Below are 19,568 nucleotides of genomic sequence, written 5' to 3'. Positions count from 1 at the left end.
AAGTAAATTAGTATGTTTGCGAGAGCAAATCTGTAGGCTTTTCAGGTTTCATGCATAGCTGAGGTTGTGCACTATTAGTTTGTCAGTAGAAGAATATTGAACCTTGAAATAAACTAATGAAAGGTTTTTGATTAGCCATGTGAAGTAGGTTAGAACACATGAACAATGGTTGTTTTGGACATTTAGTTACAGTACAGTATGGTTGCAAAGTAAATACATAATTGTGACCCGATCTCGCAAAACCCTCTCTTTGTCGGCAATTCAAAATTCACGTAATCAGTCAAAATACGTCCAAATCGACTACCCTGGCAGATTACATGTTTTTGCATTTTCGAAATATTTCACTATTTAAGAATACGTCTACCTGATTTAAACTCCCGAAATTTAATTAAAATTATGAAAAAAGAGAGTTTTAAAAACATGTATTTTCCTCAAGCCTAACAATTTATTCACGATCTACGCTAAAATTTTGCGTAAATTCAGTTGAAAGTTGCAGAGTTTGACGACGTTTTGATCGCCAGTTCGCTGCACAATGTTGAAAGGTGACACATCAAAATAAAGCTCATCCATTTGACATTCCAAATATGGAAGTTTTAGGGCGGAGTTTGAAGAAGGAACCAATGAAAACTTTGATTTACTATGACATAATTTCAGAAAATTCGGTTCTTCGAAGTTTCTGGAACAGCGAACTGCGTGTGTTGCTATGGCGCATCATCGCAATAACAAACGTTATTGGTAAACGCGCTAGATGCTATACGCTCTACGCGCGGAAATAAAAAGTTGTTTACATTTTTGTGAGGTTATTTTCATTTTACACACAGCATGTCGTAAATTGGAATAAAAACGATTTTAATATTCAAATTAAAGTGTTCTGCAATAGCTATAGCCTGTATTTGTTTATTCCATAGTAAAATAGACAAGTCAAAAACAATTCACGTCATAAATTCAATTGTATTTTCTATATTTTTTTGGGCTATAGGCCTTAATTTTATTATGGTTGTAGGCCTACTACTACTGGGCCTAGCTTTATTGTCAATAAATAATTTTCTTTATACATTTTATATATCCAATCGGCTCTTAATTATTTATTTAATTTATTGTCCAGTCCTTTCATCTTAAATGTTTTTTAAACTAATTGGATTCAAGTCCAAACATTACAGCGAATCTTCCAAGTTATAAAACAAACAAATGTATTAAATCGTCAATACAATGTAAGTAGCTAGCAAGCTGTGACTCTGCAAGGCGCCAAACTTGTCTAGGCTAGTTTACTACTAACGCCAGCCCCAATGTCGATGCACCGCTGCCATACACGGCCTGATGAACACCCATCAGTAGGTCTTACAGGCGATGACGGCGAAAATCTGAATAGGCCTAGCTAGGCCTGCTTGGTTTTTCGCTGTTGATATCGTAAACACCTCCGAAACCAGTTAAAATAAGCTTGACGTTATAATGCTGTTTTTCAATAGTGCAAAATAGTTAATTCGAGTGACTAAATAGGTTAAAACGGCGTCTGAAATCAGTCAAATTGACTATGATGTGCACGCTGCTATTATATCGCACACACTTCCTAGTATGACGTCATTGTGCCTTAGACCAAAATACCGCGTTGCTACGGAGTGAGTTTTCAGCGCGTATCAAAAAGAATTTCATTGCAAACTTCAAACGCGATTTTCTCGTAAACTAATTGAATGATTTGTAAGTTTTTAAAATGTAATAACTTTTTAAATATTTGCTCGATTTTTATGAAATAAACACCACTACAAAGCTTATGATTCAAATAATCCAAATATATAAAAAAATACAAAATGAATATTTCCGACAAAAGTAGGGTTTTGCCAGATCGGGTCACAATTAATATCTTAAGACTCAAACCATTCACCAAGTTGCCAAAAATGGGCTGAATCATGCTGGCACCAAAAAAGTGAGCCCAATCATCCCGGATTCAAAAAATTAAATGCTAACTCTATAAATGTGGAATGTACCAGTCATTCTCAATTTGATTAAATCATATTATAACACACTATTATTACTATTATTATTATAACGCACATGTGTGTATTCTTGCCATTTTATAGGCATTTTATGCACTATGTACTGTTTGGTATTAGTATATTATACTGAACACAAGATAGAATTATGTTTTTTTATAAATATTGTTTTATATTTTCATTTACAAATGTAATTTGTATATCTTAAAATAATCACCAAATAAAATTCTGCAAAAGACAAAAAAAAAACATTATCATGACCCTTGTCACAATGATTTGAGTTGATAACTGGCTATTATGTTGAAACATAGTGCTATTTACCATTGATGATGTTGAATCAACGTTTTTGCTTCATTGTACTTTTGAGCAGATGCTAATAAGGCTTGCATAAACACTGCATCTCATATTAGGCTGTGTGAACCCTGCTTCGGATAATCGCCTTTTCATTTTGTTTCTCCAATCATGCCACATGAGACTAAACACTCAAAATTCACACATCCACAACAAATAATTGTTCAATACTCCTTTTCAATTATAACAATGCGTCAGAGTAGATCACAATGGTTTTTGTGTGAATAGACTCAATATGCATGCTGTATCACAGCTATCGCCGACAATTACTGCAATTGAATTTAACTTTCCGTGCCCCCTAATATTTACCTTATGTTAATGTGTGTATACTAGCATATTATATATGATATTTATTCTTATTATTAGAAGGTACTGAGTGTATATTTGTTTCATAGTCTACATGACCAAATTTAAGCATGCATTTTTCACTTTCATGCTTTTGGGTTTTAATGCAAAATATCAATTGATTTTATTTTTTATTGACTAGAATACTTTAACCTCAAATTGTGTACTGAATAATTTAAGATGTGTTCACTACTGATTTAAATTTTGCAGCTAATCTCAAACATAACTTAACTTTCTAATATGTATAGAGCCATATACCAAGTAATCCTCTTTTTAATTTAATAATAAATTCACTCTGCTATTTTTGGTAATCATTCACTCAGCTACTTTATAATAGAATGTTCAGTTGTTGAAATGTACCAAATAATATTCTGATTGTTGTTCCTAAAATTATAATCCTAATTAATAATTTTTTGTTCCATTTCAGACTCCAGTTTTTCTTTATTAATAATTTATTGTATAACCACATTTTTGTTAATTTCAAGTTCATTTATGATTAAACTTGTATTTAATAATAAAAAACAACTTTTCTGCACTTAGTGTTATGAATATATTTACGTATGTATTTCATCATGATGTTATAATGTGTGTTCGTAAAATTGTGAATTCGTTAAATTGGGGTTCGTAACTGAGGGTTTTTACTGTGCTGTAGAGTGTTCCTTTGTGATCCAGAAACGAGTACCATTTAAATAGAGTATTTTTGCATATTTGTTTTGTTTTACATTTAATCAAATTTGCCCACTTTTTAAAAAATGATGAATGAGTACAGTAATTACTTTTAATTCATCATTGACAAGTTCTTACAGCATACAAATTAAATTGATATGGTAATGAGGAAATGATCATTATACAGTTTACTAAATCTCACAGATCCTTAATTCATTACTGTACATTTTTTGCTCCTAAAAATTTCCTTTGGAAAAACTGTATAGATAATTGATTGTGTTTTCAATCTTGCTAATGGTGGTTTATTGTTAAGAACACATTATGGAGGAATATGCAGAAGGCTCTTGGCTACTACAGTATTCTAGTATACTCACAAAACAATTTATATTGTGCTTCTTCTTATGTTAATTATGTTAATTCTATATTCAAGTGCACTGATTGCCAATTGTTTTTTCCCCTCTAAAGCAGCACATTTTAGGTAGTGAACTGTGAAATACAGACATCATACAGAACAAAGAAATTGCTAAGGGTTATTTACTCTAATTCTTAATATGCTGCTAATCCTAATTGGATTTGTATGTTTATTAATTGTATTGCAGTAATATTGAATTAGGTATTTAAAAAAAAAAGTTGAATTCTTGTGGAATTCATATTTAATGTATTTCATAGAAAAAATTTAGTTAAATAAATACAATCATTTTGTTGAATGCTTTGTTTTCATAAATCCACAAATGTGTAATTGTTCTTTTTACATCTAGCCTATTTTGTAGTTCAAGGTACTGTATATATTATAAGGCTTATAAGACATTTTGGTATTGACATACAGTATTACAACCCTAGAATAATCATACTATATATTGTTTTCTTTGAAGAAATGTTACCTCTAAAGACCTCTCTCTGCAGAATGCCTCTCAAGTCCTGTGTAAATTTTCTGTATAATGCTCCGTCACATTACCTAATGTTAAGAGCTGTCCAGTTTCATACAGCAGCCTTACGACATCGACAGTATTAATTACCACAATTTGTATAGATTCATATACTGTGGGGTGGACCCCTTCATTAATTCACTAATTGTCAGTATTATGTTTGAATGGCTTGCTATCCATTAAAGTTCCAACCACAAATTTAAAAACACAGTCATTGTGTCCTAATATTAATTATTTATAAATTATATATTATTGTTATATATCATGTGAGTGGTTGTTCATCATAGTTATTATTCATCAGATCTGATAATGAGTTTAGCTAATCAAATGTTTTGAATCAAATACACATATCCTCCTATAGTACGATATTTACATTAGGTACACACAATGACTTCATAAAATTGTGCTGTTTAAAGTCCATTTTGTACTATTTATTTGGTATAGCATTATGCTTTTGTAGGTTGTGGAAACATTATGAACTGTACATCCTACTGTATACATACAATTGATTCTAAAAAAAAAAAATGATCATAAAAACATGATTTTGTGTATGTTTAAAGTTTAATTGATGTGTATCTAAACAAGACATAGCTTTTACTCTAAAATTAGGGAGGTCAAACTATGCTCCAGACAACGTACACCTGCTGAATCTGAAGTCAATAAAGTAGTCTTTTTGAAATTGCTATTAATATAATATAATATAAAATCCATTTAGAGAGTTGTAATTTTTCAGAGGTGCTAACCGATATATACACCTACTAACCTCAACTTTATTTGTACATAGCAAGGATTAATATAAATGTATTTTTAAAGAAGTATTTATATACTTAATATTATACTTATTATACATACAATTGATTCTAAAAAAAAAAAATGATCATAAAAACATGATTTTGTGTATGTTTAAAGTTTAATTGATGTGTATCTAAACAAGACATAGCTTTTACTCTAAAATTAGGGAGGTCAAACTATGCTCCAGACAACGTACGCCTGCTGAATCTGAAGTCAATAAAGTAGTCTTTTTGAAATTGCTATTAATATAATATAATATAAAATCCATTTAGAGAGTTGTAATTTTTCAGAGGTGCTAACCGATATATACACCTACTAACCTCAACTTTATTTGTACATAGCAAGGATTAATATAAATGTATTTTTAAAGAAGTATTTATATACTTAATATTATACTTATTATTCTAATAGAGTACGAATATTCCGAAAAATTCCAAGCAGTGTGCACACACTGCACCGATGCATGCATAAACATAGGACGCTCATCCCTCTGGTACCTGCGTCTGGAAGGAAATGCTTTAATTTTATATGTTGCAGTTATTTCGTTTTCCGAGTGTGTGCAGAAAACAGATTTTACAGTTTGCTTGATTTCGCTATGATTTCTGGATCAAAAGTTACGATCTGATGAAAATTGATTTTCCAATTTTAAATGGGTTCCTCCCCACAAAACTAGATCAAGTATATATTTTTTAAAGCTTAAAATATAATGCATTAAAGGAGTTTCAAATTGTTTTGTACAAACGCTTAGCACACATTCAGAAACCCGTCACAAATACTGTATTTTTCTAGGAGCGTCAAAGAGGTGAGGAACGCTTTCGATTGTTTGAAAGATTTGAAGTTTATTTGCACTTTAGTGGCATGTACTGTGATATCAGTTAACATCAGTGTGTGTTCTGTGGCCTTGGAGACTACAGCTTCACTGGCATGCGAAGTAACCGATTATGAACAGGGCTCTGTAGAGAATGAAGTTGTATTTGGATTTCATGCTGCCTTGCTTATGTCCAGTTTAAGCATTGTCACAAAGTGGCCGAGATGTTTTATCGCACACAATGCTTAATAATAATACGAGTGGTCTACTAATCTATTCATTTGTATTCAACTTTAAATAAGTTTAATAGTATAAAAGCCAAATTTCAATAACACCAAAAAAAACAAAGATAGATACTACCGGACAGTCCACACAAGTTATCTTCCTTGGCTAGGCCTAGGTTGCGTTCTTGCGTTAGTACCAACAGTAAACGAAACACCACACATGCACATTCCAAGCAAATCTACCGGGCCACGAAAATTTACAACACAACGCGCAAATATTGTCACGGCTAATTCTCAGCATTCACGTACACAGACTGCGGTCGGCTGAGGTCCACACCGGACTCACAATTCCCAACAACATATATTATTATTATTACGAGGCGGCTTCTCGGCATTCACATACCCACACTGCGGTCTGCTGAAGTTCACACCGAACTCGCAATTCCCAACAACATATATTTTTACGAGGCGGCTTCTCTGCATTCACTTACCACAACTGTAATTGGAGAGGCAGGAGGTCCACACAGGACTAACAATAACCAACCATGTACATCAGTATTTCAGTATATCAACTCACCCCTGGCGTCCACACAGGACAAATTGTATCAAAAAATCTCCTCACAGGATTTAACAACCTGCTTCGTTCATGGCCTCTTCGTTTCTCCCCCGATCCTCCTCCACGCTTCTCTGTCCAGCTTCCCACCACCTGTCCATGCAAAACAAAACCAACAACAATACCCTTGACATACCACCGTTAGATGGTGTCTTACAATTCAACTATACAAAACCACCATTTTGTGATATGATGTCATCGTAAGTCAATCAAAGCTGAGCTTTCCCGCGATTGGCAGAGCTCACAGTTGAATGATTTTGGATTCTGGCTAACAGTATTTGATTGGTAGACGCGAATCACCCACAGCGGAATGTTTTTCTCACATGGGCTCTCTGTACTGATCGTTACTACACTAATTTAGAGCAATGAATTTGTGCGAATTCCATTAAACAACTTTATCTATTTTATAAACATTTTATATTTTATTGATATTTCCAATTTATTATTTATTTATTATTTACTAAAAAAACGTAATTAGGCCAAAAAAAAAATTATTGTGTTGGCCACATTTTGGATAAATCCCCAAAATGGCTAGGTCGGTAGGAAAATTGGTTTTCCCGGCAAAATAATAAACAATGTATACAAATGATGGAAAAAGACCATATTTAAAAACACTTCCCGTGTTTTCTTTTCATCGTACCCTAGGCTCACGCTAGCTATAAGTATTGTTTCACTAAAAGTTTATCAAATAAACGTAGGCCTAGCTGCTTGCTAGGCCTAGTTAATAATTTTTTAAAGCCAAAATGATCAAGATCGAAATAAAACTATTTCTGTGTTATTTTGCTATATTACGCAAGTTTACATATTATTTCAGATGAAAATACTGAGTTTTATATTGTTTTATCCATTCCTTAATTACACTGGCATTAAAGATAAAACCTTAAAATGTAGGCCATAATCAGCTATATAGTCTGATTTCTCATTGCCAGGAAATTCCCCAGACATTGATTGATTGAAGAGTAGGCATATATGCTAGAGGCCTAGCATGTGTGCCAGAATGGGTGGATTATCACTAAATAAATAACAAGTTGGAATCGAAAGCTTAGGAGCTTCCGGTAATATTAGGTAAATTTTAATTAACATTGGTAGAGTCCATTAATTATCAGGATGTTTAAAAATTGATTACAACAGGGGCGGTTCTAGGATTTTGTGAAAGGGAGGCGCAACTGTAGAGAGTCCATACCGGAAATGGCACTTTCACATTATTATAAATGTATTAAAAATTGATATTTTATTTTATGAAACCTGAGGTACTAGCCTATTAAATGGGGACATTTTTCCCATAGGCCTATTTTTAGTAAAAGTGTCACAACAGGGCGCTTTGAGCAAGTCAGCGTTTGCACATGACGGAAAAACGTGCTTGTCCAGGGCCGTCAACAGTACCTGTGACGAAGCGAACTTTGTTGAATGACGCCTCAGATGGCCGGAAATGGTACTCTCGCACATCAAATTCATGATAAATGAAGACGCTTTCATATATGATGATGATACACTATACTAGCCACACATACTGTAGGTAACCACGGCGTTCCATTTTTTACGTATATACACTTTATGCTTGCTGACTGCCAGCAATCTAAACAATAGGTAGGCCTACGCGGTTGTATGGCGGTGTCCTTTGTACGAATCGTTCGTGCCCCAGCTCGCTGTATGTGTACGATACACGCGTCAATATCATGTTACATCCAGGGACCAAAATGCATTTATTTTTCAGGTGAAAATAGCCAATTCATTTGCAACTCTTAGAAATTTACAGACAGCAACGGCAATGGTGACCTCTAATAAAGATAAATTAGCACGGCGCTGAAACAATGTGTTTTAATCAAAAGTGAAAGTACTTTACTCTTACGCTTTTTTTCCCACATTTTTTTTCCTTATGGTATGATCATTTTTTTTCTTCAGATTTATAGAGGGGGGGGGGGCGCATGCGGAGGGTGCGCCCCCCCTCTGGATCCACCACTGTTACAAGGTATTTTGTGATAATATAAATAAAATAGAGGGCATAAGATTTTATATAGTTTCAACGAATTTGACAATGTCACAACTTTGCCAGCAGAACATTTCAGTCAGAATTCCCAGTGGAATCATCACCGCTGTTGGATATTGTACACAATTATCTAATTCCTTTTAAATGTTAAACTAATAAGTTGTGTTGTAATTACCATTTTATTTTTAGGATTCAAGGGTGTAGACAATACCTATATACTGTATGAAATAATAACTTAAATATGACCATTCATGTTAATGAACTATGACATTAATGCACTATAAGTCTATACATTATTCCACACAACCTACTGAACATTTATTTACTCAATTTGTTAATTCCACTTTAAAAACACCTTAACAGTAATTATATGTACACATTGCAAAATGATTTATTCAAATTGCTTAATATCCTGATAGTGAATGCATAGTGAAGACTTCACTTTCAAGATATTGATATGTTCAATAATTCTCTGGTCATACAAATGAGGCATATGGCCACATGCATTTAATGTTTTATAGTGAAAAATATCACAGAACAGTAATAGCAATTATTTACTTCTTGGAGTTTAGAGCTTAACATTTACTATATTATCCACAAGTAAAACTTTGCTAAAACAAAAGAAGTGTAACAGTAAAATGAGCAACCACCTAGTTAGTATAATAGTACTATATAATTGTATAGGATTAATGAGAAGATCAAGCATAAATTACTTTTGCTAGACTGAAAAGTAATAACAAATATCATAACTATTATTTAAATTTTTACTAGAGATTTCGAGCCCTGCTAGGTAGGTAATAATGATGACACCACTCAGTTAATATATAGGGTTTGTTTTAAGCTGTTTTTGCTATGCAAGTGGCTTATTAAGAAAATTGAGCAATTTGGTAGTCTTAAGAACACTGCTCATTATCTCATTCCTTGACAGCATTACAATCTAGCATTGCTACTTATGTTAATCGCTCTTGCTGTGAGAAGACATTGAAAATGTCGATAAGATCTCTTTTGAGATCAATAAGCTGTAAAGACTAACAGTGCAAATGTATTATATTACATTATATTGCTCAATATTACAATTATATTCAATATTTATTATTTTTTTCATTTTCTTAATATTGAACTATAATCTGGCTATTTTTGATGATGAGTTTGACCTGGGTCACCGACATTGCCTCAACAATATCTGAATCAAGACTGTATAATTCTAGAATCCAATCCATTTTTACTGATCTTAAATATTTTTAAATATTAATAAATTAATAATATTTTTGCTAATCAGTGGCTAATCCATGATTAAGGTAATGCATATATTACTTCAAAAACATTAAACCATACCATTCCTTGTCTTAATTGTACATTCTATAGTTAATTACAAGAGAGAAACAACATACTACAGACTGTTAAAGTAGGCTACAAGGTTGGCATGTGAAAATGTCTCGCTGAATTCATTTTCTTTATTTTTTTTTAAAGAATCTATTACAAATTTAATAAAAATCAGGTAAGACAGGGTATTTTTAAGTTACAATTCTTCTATTGTTTTCCCTTCACGATTGCACCAGCTAGGCCTACAAAACTAAGCCTAGCTAGGCTAGGCCTAAAGACGACCGACGCGAGGAAATTCACCGCGAGCTACTTAGGTAGTGCATTGTTTATCTCTTTTTATCATAATTTACCATAAAACGTACATTTAAGACAAGGAATGACCTGGTTTTAATGTTTTTAAAGTTTTTATATATGCATTATTTTTACAAAACGTCACAAATTGTAGGAAATGGGTCGTTAACCATTGAAAAACTAAAAAAATAAATAATTATAATATTGACAGAAAATATAGATTGGCCTTAAATTAGATCGATTGGGATAGTGTCCCATGGCATGGCATGGGATAGTGTCCCATGGCATGGCATGGGATAGTGTCCCATGGCATGGCATGGCATAGTGTCTTACATTTATGAGAAAATCTGTTTTTGAATTGAACAATAACCACCCAAGTTGTTAAGGTGAAGTCTGGAAGGAAATGTATCAGGGGGATTAGGACAGTGATTAATTTACTATTGGTACAAAAAAACAATTTTGGTCCATTTGTTTTTATCTTGCTCATAATAGTAATAGGTATTTTTATCGTTGTTTTTACACAATAAATTTATATTTCTACAGACAAAAGTGGTGAAGGTGGTGTGGTACTTTATACTTGAGTGGTGCATGAAAAAATGATTTACCACTTTATCATTTACATACACAATATACCATATTAAAACAATGATACTCATATACCAAAGCAATGAATAATAAGACTAAATCAACATTTTATATTTAAACTACATATCTCCAATATAATTCAAGTTTACAAAATAGTACACCTTTGCATATAATTACAATGCCTAAAGGAAGGATTTTTGCAATTAACTTTGCATATTACTTCACTAATTTGTGAGATTCCCCATTGTTCACACCTAATTAGATAAGCCTGTACAATATTATTTCAAGTGAAACGTGCATTTTCATTTGTGTATTCATGTCTACTAAAATTATTTGCAGATTAGCTTGCTATTTTTTTAACCAAGGAAAAATTAAACATATATTAAAAATACAATTAGTATGTAAGCATAGTTTATATTTATTTTAATTCTCAAGTTTAAAGACCATGTAACATAGGACCACTCCATCCTACCTATAATGACTCTTATATTTATGTTAATAAACATAATAATGATAATAAACATATGCATTCATATGCATGTTAATTAAACATGCATATGAATGCACTAGCCTACAGTATTCTCGTCTGAACCCACCATTATCAGTAAAATAGTCTGAACTTGCGTTGAACAGTACAAGTCCCCCAAAGCAACGTAATTTGAGGCCGTTTTAATCAGATTTAGGGTAGCACACTTTTTCCATTTTTTATGGTACATAAATAAAATACTGCGTGCAAAACACATTGCATGAGGTTCGAAGCAATGACTGTGTGTAAATCCATTCTTTCAATTTTAAAAATGGCCTTTAAAGTTCAATATGCCTATGCCTATATTTATTGGGTAAATTGTAGCATAGAAAATATACGCAAACGTAAAACGTACCCACAGGCCAAGAGGTATATCATTAATTGCAGAGGTGTAGGCTGGTTGCTGTCTGGGGGCGCAAACATTACAAGTCTACAGAACCAGCCCGCCATGGTTGGGATGGAGCTAAGAAAATCTTGAAAAATAGAGTTGCTATGTCCCCAGAAATTGGATTATACTTCGAAATATGAAACAAAATACAAATTACAAGTATACAGATTGGATGGATTTAAGAAAATTGTGAAAAATAGAGCTTCTAGGTCCCTGGAAATTGAACTTATCAAGGCCCCAAAATTGTAAGTCAACAGGACCAGCCTGCCATGGTATATCACTGGTCTATTTATTCTATTCAATTCAATTATATACATACAAAATACATTCATAAAATTTAGCAGCAGGAAAAAAAAAAATTTCAGCTGAATTGCACTTTATGATAATAGAAAATGATTACAATAATTAACACATTACAAATTTAACTCATTAAGTAACTGTACTAAAATATGATAAGGGACTAGTCTTGTAACGCACCATTTTATAATTAATGTTACGTATCCTGTCAGCATTGCGGGTATAATATTTATGAATAGTATTCCTCTAGGTGGAAGAAGTGGGAACAACTTAGATTTAGGATTCAAAATAGATTTCGCAAAGGATATACGAAAGTCTCTATGCCTTTTACACGCAACATAATCAAAGCATTATTGTATGAAGTATAATTTCTTCCTAATTAAATTTTAAAGGCACGTTTCTGAACTCGTTCAATTACCCTAATATGGTTTGATGTCAAACCTCCGTTCCAAACCAGAGCAGCGTATTCTAACACCGGTCTAACATAACCTAAATACACTGACATAAGGTCGAGGGAAGAGACACCACAGCGTTTTAATGTCCTTAAAAAGTACAGTTTACTGTTTCCCTTCATTATCATAGATTCTACATGTTTAAGTCGGACTGTAATACAACTTTGTTTAGACCAAGCTAAAAAATTATTAGCACAGATTGGAAGATTACACATTTGAAACGTCTACATAATAGATTTATATAGCGCAAATATATACGATGCGCTGAAAATAAAGAGAAAGAGTGGAAAACAAAAGAAAGATAACAAAAACACCAAGCTAGCACCCAAACAAGAGTATGGGGATACACCATTGGATGACGGGACACTTATGTGGGACCAGCCCACCATGGTTGGAGTGGAGCTAAGAACATTTTGATAAATAGAGTTGCTAGGTCCTGCAAATTGGACTTATTATACTTCGAAACCTGAAACGAAATGACCAGCTCTATGGTTGCGGCTGAGCTAAGAAAATTGAAAACTATTACAATTATTAGAGAGTGAGCTCGCTTCGCTTGCTCCTCGTCTAGTAAGTGTAGACGATGGTTCTCGGTATGATAAAGACTCAGGTAAAAAGGTTATAGAAGGACGTTCTGGCCTGGAAGTTTTCGGCCGTTACCATTATTGAAATGCTTGATTTGTAAAACTAAACCTACTCTGTTTCACAGTGTCTTAGATGATTAATAACATTTTCAAGTATATAGTGTTTATTGTTTGGTAGAGGCTTTATAGGGTGGAGGCAGAGTTCATGTAAGGGAAGTCTTTATTCGATTATTTTTAATAACATGGGAACATTTATACTGAAATAAAATTATCTAGTAGATATGAAAAGTGGTAAAAAAGAATAAAATATGCTTGGTAAATATTCAGTCCAATGAATTCTACTACAAATAGTATAGTATAATACAATATTGTGTGTATAAATGTAGATGGGTGTTTATTAGATGGTTGGGGGTGTGGGGTGGGGGGGGGGGGCAATGGTTGTGGCGATTATTATTCTAAGTGATGTTTTATTGGGGAGGTGTTGGGCGTTTATTCAAATAAATATCATCCTAATTGAAAATCCATCCATCTTTTGAAACTAACTTCCGCCACACAGTGGGCCGTTTTGGCCTAAGAAGGAAGACATTTTAAATGGTTTGCAACATGGGCAGAAGTATCTCAGGGTCCTAACGGGACACAGATAGTGCACAGTTAAATACAGTCCTGCCAGCTTACTCAACAACTTGGCTATAGGGCTTCAATCGATTTCAAACAAAAGGTCTTATCATCAGTTCTGCCGATGTAATTTTATACTCAAAGGCGTAGGGTGCGTGATATTTCATTGTTTTTTTTAACATTAAGCGCTATAGACTCTGGGCCTAGCTAGTTAGGCTAAATAAAAATATTGGGCGTAACTGCTATATTTGTCAATCATTGTTCCCCTTAATTCATCGATATTGTTTATATCACATTACAATAGACGCATGGCAAAACAAATGCCTCTCATAGGATCGCGATCAAAAACAATGCAGTTCGTGGATCGCGATCAAAACCAATACCTCATAAGCCATGTGTAGTCTCACATAGCCATGAAGCTGGAATGTGGGTTACGTTGCTGTAATTTTTTGTAGATACCATTCTGTAGACCAAACTTCATTTTTTAGGTAAAAGTATCTGAAACATCTTTTAAGTGCCAAATATGTACTAATATTCTTGCAGTCTTGCTATTCTATATATAACCACGCAATAAACATAGCACGGTTTCATGAAAATAATGAATGTATGCATGGTCGGGGCATTTAATACATGAATAGTAAACCAATAACATAATTTAGAACCGTATATATCATTGTACTAGTTGCATAAATTTATAACTAAGCCTGTACTAAAGAGCATTTGTTTTACTTTTTCGCACATCATTAATGCATAGCTGTTGCTAGACATTTGGAAAGTGATTTTGATGAGCATCATTTGTGATGCTATTCTATTACTTTCAGTTTTTAAGTTTCTCTTAGTCGTGTTCTTTCTCTAATAGTAGAAAAGTTTTTGGGAGTCGACTTCTTTGAAGTCATGTCTGTGTCAACAGTATCATGAAGGCAATTTCCGTACCCCTCCTTTGGAACACTTTTCCGCAAAACGAGAGGCAAGATATATTTTATAATACTACAGCCAACTCCTACTCAGGGACCCCTATTAAGGTGATAGAGACACGTTTAAGTATGTAAAATGGTTGATTCAATCCCTATTAAGGGGAAATTTTTTTTTTTTAAACATCAAATGATTTATTCTTTCACATCGTTATTGATACAAAAAAGGATATTATGATAATTATGATAACCAGTAACCTGTGCTCCGCACTCTCTTTTTCTGCCTTTATGTGATTATATACTAATTCGCATGGGATGAATAAATATTATAAAAGCACACTCTTACCTGATAAAAGTACTCTGACAAATTATATAAAAAAAAAAACAAATTGTCAAATTCTGAACTATTTATGGCCATTGATTTTTGTACACGAAGTATTCCTTTACTTTGAAATATCTGTAAAAGAAATGAAAGCAATACTGGATATGGGACTTTATGCTAAAGAAAAATTGTTATTTATGAATAGTAATCTAGGTTGCGCATCAGAAAGTGAGGGACATGCATGTTGAACTTCGTCAATCAGTCGGCAGTTTACATGAAACAATATGAATTGGTAATTTATAGAACTCAGATGATAATAATAATGTGGAATAATAAAACTAAAGCTGCTTACGGACTTGAAATCAAGACGGTGGTGGTAGTAGAAATTAGATGATGCACGCTGACACTAACATAAAACACCAAACTATATACATTTTGGGTGTTTTTTGTGGCGTATTATTTGATATTTTGTTGAGCTTTGTTTTTAATTATGCTCAGAAATAGTGATGTGTATGCAATAAGTCACATTTACCTATAGATAGAATAAAAAAGTGGACATAAATCGAATGAAAAGTGCGGAAACACGACATAAACACATTGTTAATTGTTTTTCGTAATTGTGGTGGTAAGTTGTTTTCATGTTCAACAATATATTAAACCATTTGGATTCTTTTTGTTTGTGTGTGTTTATTTTGATTCATTTACATTTTTTTTTATTTCAATGGTTTTGATCTTTTGCAAATTTTGTTGGTGGTTGATTTGTTTCTTTTATAATTAAATTGTGGTCTAGTTTTGATTTTTTTACTTGAAGCGGTGACACTTATTATTTACACATTTTGCGGATACGAAGTCGAATGTACTAAGCATTGATATCAATGGCCACGGCGTTTTACTCACCGAGCTATCCGTGATTGACAACATTTATTATGTTCAAAGGATAGATGTAATTGATAAAAACTTCAATGACACAATCAGTCGATATGGTTGGCCAGCTGCCGAGACTAGACACCATTTTAATTCGGCCATTGTGGTACACAACGGAGGAGGTTGCGTACGTGACGTACCAAGTCAAACGTCAAATTACTGTTATTTTTTCCCTTTTTAGTGTTTGTCCTTTGCCAAGGAGCAATAGGTAAAGTCGTATAGTGTGAGGTTAAATACAGACAAGGCAAAGATGTTTTAAATATAATTATTATTATTATAAGATATGATCTATGCTGGGAAATCGGTGTGGGTGGTTAAAATTTAAAATTTCAGACGAGGTGAGCACCTCATGCTGGCTACAGCTCTGAATAGGCATGTCTGAACGATTTATCTACTCTTGATTGTTTTTTAAAATTAAGTTAATTAATTCAATCCATGTCATCAACCCAAAATTTGAGTATTCTGACAAACTCATTTAGCTTATAAAAGTCAATGGCAGTTTCTAAACATTTCTATTCTTTAAATCCCCATTCCCTATGTTTTTAGCTAATTTAAGGTCACAAACTACATTTAATGTAAAAATAAATATTATATGGTCTTTAAATAGGTTAAAAATAGTCGATTCTAATAATTTAAGCTATAAATTCCAACATGCATTTGTGCGGATTGATATTCGTTTTTCTTCTGTGATTCGATATTCACCCACTTTCGATCGATTGTGAAGGCTAAAACAAATGAAAGAATTCTAATACCCAATTTGTATTAACAGATTCTGGCAAAAACAGAAAGACAATTAATGGGGAATTTTAGATTTTCATGTCGACTGCTAGTACCCTATTACAGTACAGCTATTAATTAGCTGTTGTTTATTTTAAATAAAGCTTTTAATAATACTGGTTATGGCCTGGGTCTTATCACTAGGACGCCAGCCTTTGTTTAGAAAATTAAGTGTCTCGGCTAGGCCTTAAGCTACACACTTAGCCTGGCCTAAGCCTCTGTACTTCCACCGACCCAGCGGTGGAATACTACCACGAATGAGCGCTACTATAGAGATTACAAGGTCAGATCCTAAGGTCATTACGTCAACGACCCATGTGGACGTGACTGTCGTGTGCATGTTCACTTAATCTAAAAGTCGGGCTAGAAACTTATAGCTTGCATACGATGTTCGTATGTTATTGCTGTTTACCAGCTAGGCCTACAAATCTAAACCTAGCTAAGCTTGGCCTAAAGACCATCCACGAGAGGATATTCGACGTGAGCTACTTAGGTAGTGCATTGTTTTACTCATTTTATCATAATTAATATATATGCATTGTTTTTACAAAACGGCAAAAATAATTTAATAATTTATAAACCTTGCTATTGTTTTAGTACTTATATTCACAATGCTTGCTAATTCTAAGAAAAAGTGAAACAATACGTCATCAACATTATTATATTTGAAGAATGTTCTGATTATTATTTATTTTATTGACAATATATGAATTGAGGAACAAATAGAGAGATTTGTTTTTTGTAATTACTGGTATTCAATTGAATAAAATTGTGTTACTTTTTAATTGCAGCTGAATCTAACCTTGATGATTACAGTGTTTTTCGTGAGCACTACCATGCCCAACCCAAGATCAGTAAAGACCTCTTTACTTCAGCAACTCGACCACATTGTGTGAAGGATCTCCGACTAATTGCCAGCACAAACTTCACGGATATCTTGCGCAAGTGTCAGGAATATCAGGCTGATAAGTTACTGGTTAAGAGTGTTATGGAATCTCGGTGGGTCTCGGCCCAAGACCAAATAGAATCACAATATGAACTGGATGTCTGCAAGGTATAATGAATTTTTTGTTTTGTTTTTTATTTTTAGTATTTAAAAACATTTTAAAAATAAAATTGTATTATAATTTACTCTTATTTTTGGACAGCAGAAACACAATTTTGAAAATTCAAATAGTGGTGATGGTGACTTTTGTTTGTACGTAATAGCCAATCAGATACAAGCTTTTATTTGGGGTCAAATATGGTAGTAATTATAATTACAAGGACTTTTGTCAATAAATAGAATTAGGAAACTAAAAACTGCAGTTAATATCTAAAAATCCAGATGAAAGAGCCATTGCTCAGGACCTCTAGACTAGACCCATATATGATGCTTCATGGTGCTGGTGGAGTTGCAAATTATTTCCCTGAACATCAAGTTGGTAATTAGTTTGTGCGGATGAACATTTTGATTAATACATTATATTTTGTGTTGTGGGCGCAGTTTAACCGATCGCACAACCAATAAACAATACAAACAATTTTTGGAAATACAAATTTAGCAGGAATACTATTTTTTCCAATAAATGATTATTCTATATGTTGCAGAAACAGGCATTCGTTAGAAAAACAAAATTGTATAATATTTTAGTTGTCTAGAAATAGGAAGCTAGTAAAAATCGTGATCGTTTCATTGATGTTAATGCTGATACATTCTTTAACTGGTTTGACCCCTTTACCTCAATTTATTATGTATAAGAATTTAATTATAATCATAAATAAGACTAAGAGAACATAATCATTATTATACAATGTACTATGTAAATTGTCTGTATAGTTTCCATCCATTTATTACCTGTGTACAAGTCATAAAATGGTTGTTTATTACTGTACAGTGAGGCAATGCATCTTTAGTCAACATTTGTCGTCTTGGTTTGTTCTAAAGGCCAAATCTGATATCACATTGGCTTTTAATACAACGCAAGATATATCTAGTAAAAAGGCAAATAATTATGCATTGTAAATGCCCCAGAGATATGAAGCTCATTGCTATCATACTGCCTTTCTTTTCACTAGTTTTTATATTTGACATTTCAAAGTGAAAGGTTAGAAAAATGTTGTATGTTGTGGTTCTAAGATTCTTACAATAATAATAAATATACAAATAATACACAAAACATATTGCAAAAAATTAGAAATGAAATTTAAAATGAAAATTAATTGTGTTCTCTATGATTTACTTAAATTTCCTTTTAAAATTTCTTTTTCTTTATTATCTTGTTTTTATTTTTAATATTGTATTTATTTTTTTAAACATTATATATTTCCTTTCACTTACTTTCTATATATGTTTTATGTGTAAAGTAAAACAGCCAAAAAAGTATATATAAACACATCAGGCACAGAACATGAATTCTAACCGGCCCGCTGATATACATATACAGTACATCACCACTACCACCATTGCATACACATTTTTCACGCTGCTGCTCTAGCCCGCTACGTCACAAGAGATGACATAATCCGATATAAAGCAAGCAGCAGTTTTAGTACTGAGAGACTGACATTTTTGCGAAAATGGAAACTCCACTATAATTTATAGGTCCCAGCTGCTAGACCCAAAAAACGTCTGGGAAAAAAATATAACGGTTGAATGACAAATCCCAAAGCATTTCTGGTATTTATGAGTCCCATGATATTATATAATACTGTAAAGTGCATGAAAGTTTTTGTTTGTACCATGGAACTATAATTATAGTTCCATGTTTGTACTAAAGTAACAGAAATTGAGTCTGTATTTCATATCAAAGTTATTCACTTCTGTAACAAAAAAATAATATTTATTCACATATAAAAAGAGAAAAGAAACGTTTAATTATAACTCGAAAACCATT

The 19,568-nt window shown here is 32.8% G+C and overlaps 1 protein-coding gene across 1 annotated transcript in view; it reads left to right on the top strand.

The window, feature by feature from the left end:
- LOC144848615 (uncharacterized) overlaps window positions 1-19,568 on the top strand; it is a 48,751-nt gene that overhangs the window by 7,355 nt on the left and 21,828 nt on the right. Inside the window, exon 2 of the mRNA XM_078705431.1 lies at window positions 17,484-17,746. Coding sequence (XP_078561557.1) covers window positions 17,484-17,746 — 263 coding nt within the window. The remainder of the gene's footprint in view (window positions 1-17,483; window positions 17,747-19,568) is intronic.

The sequence above is a fragment of the Antedon bifida genome, chromosome 7 (genome assembly GCF_963402885.1).
Source record: "Antedon bifida chromosome 7, ecAntBifi1.1, whole genome shotgun sequence".
Taxonomy (NCBI): domain Eukaryota; kingdom Metazoa; phylum Echinodermata; class Crinoidea; order Comatulida; family Antedonidae; genus Antedon; species Antedon bifida.
Note: the sequence above shows the minus strand (reverse complement) of the source record. Positions and strands in the feature narration are given on the sequence as shown.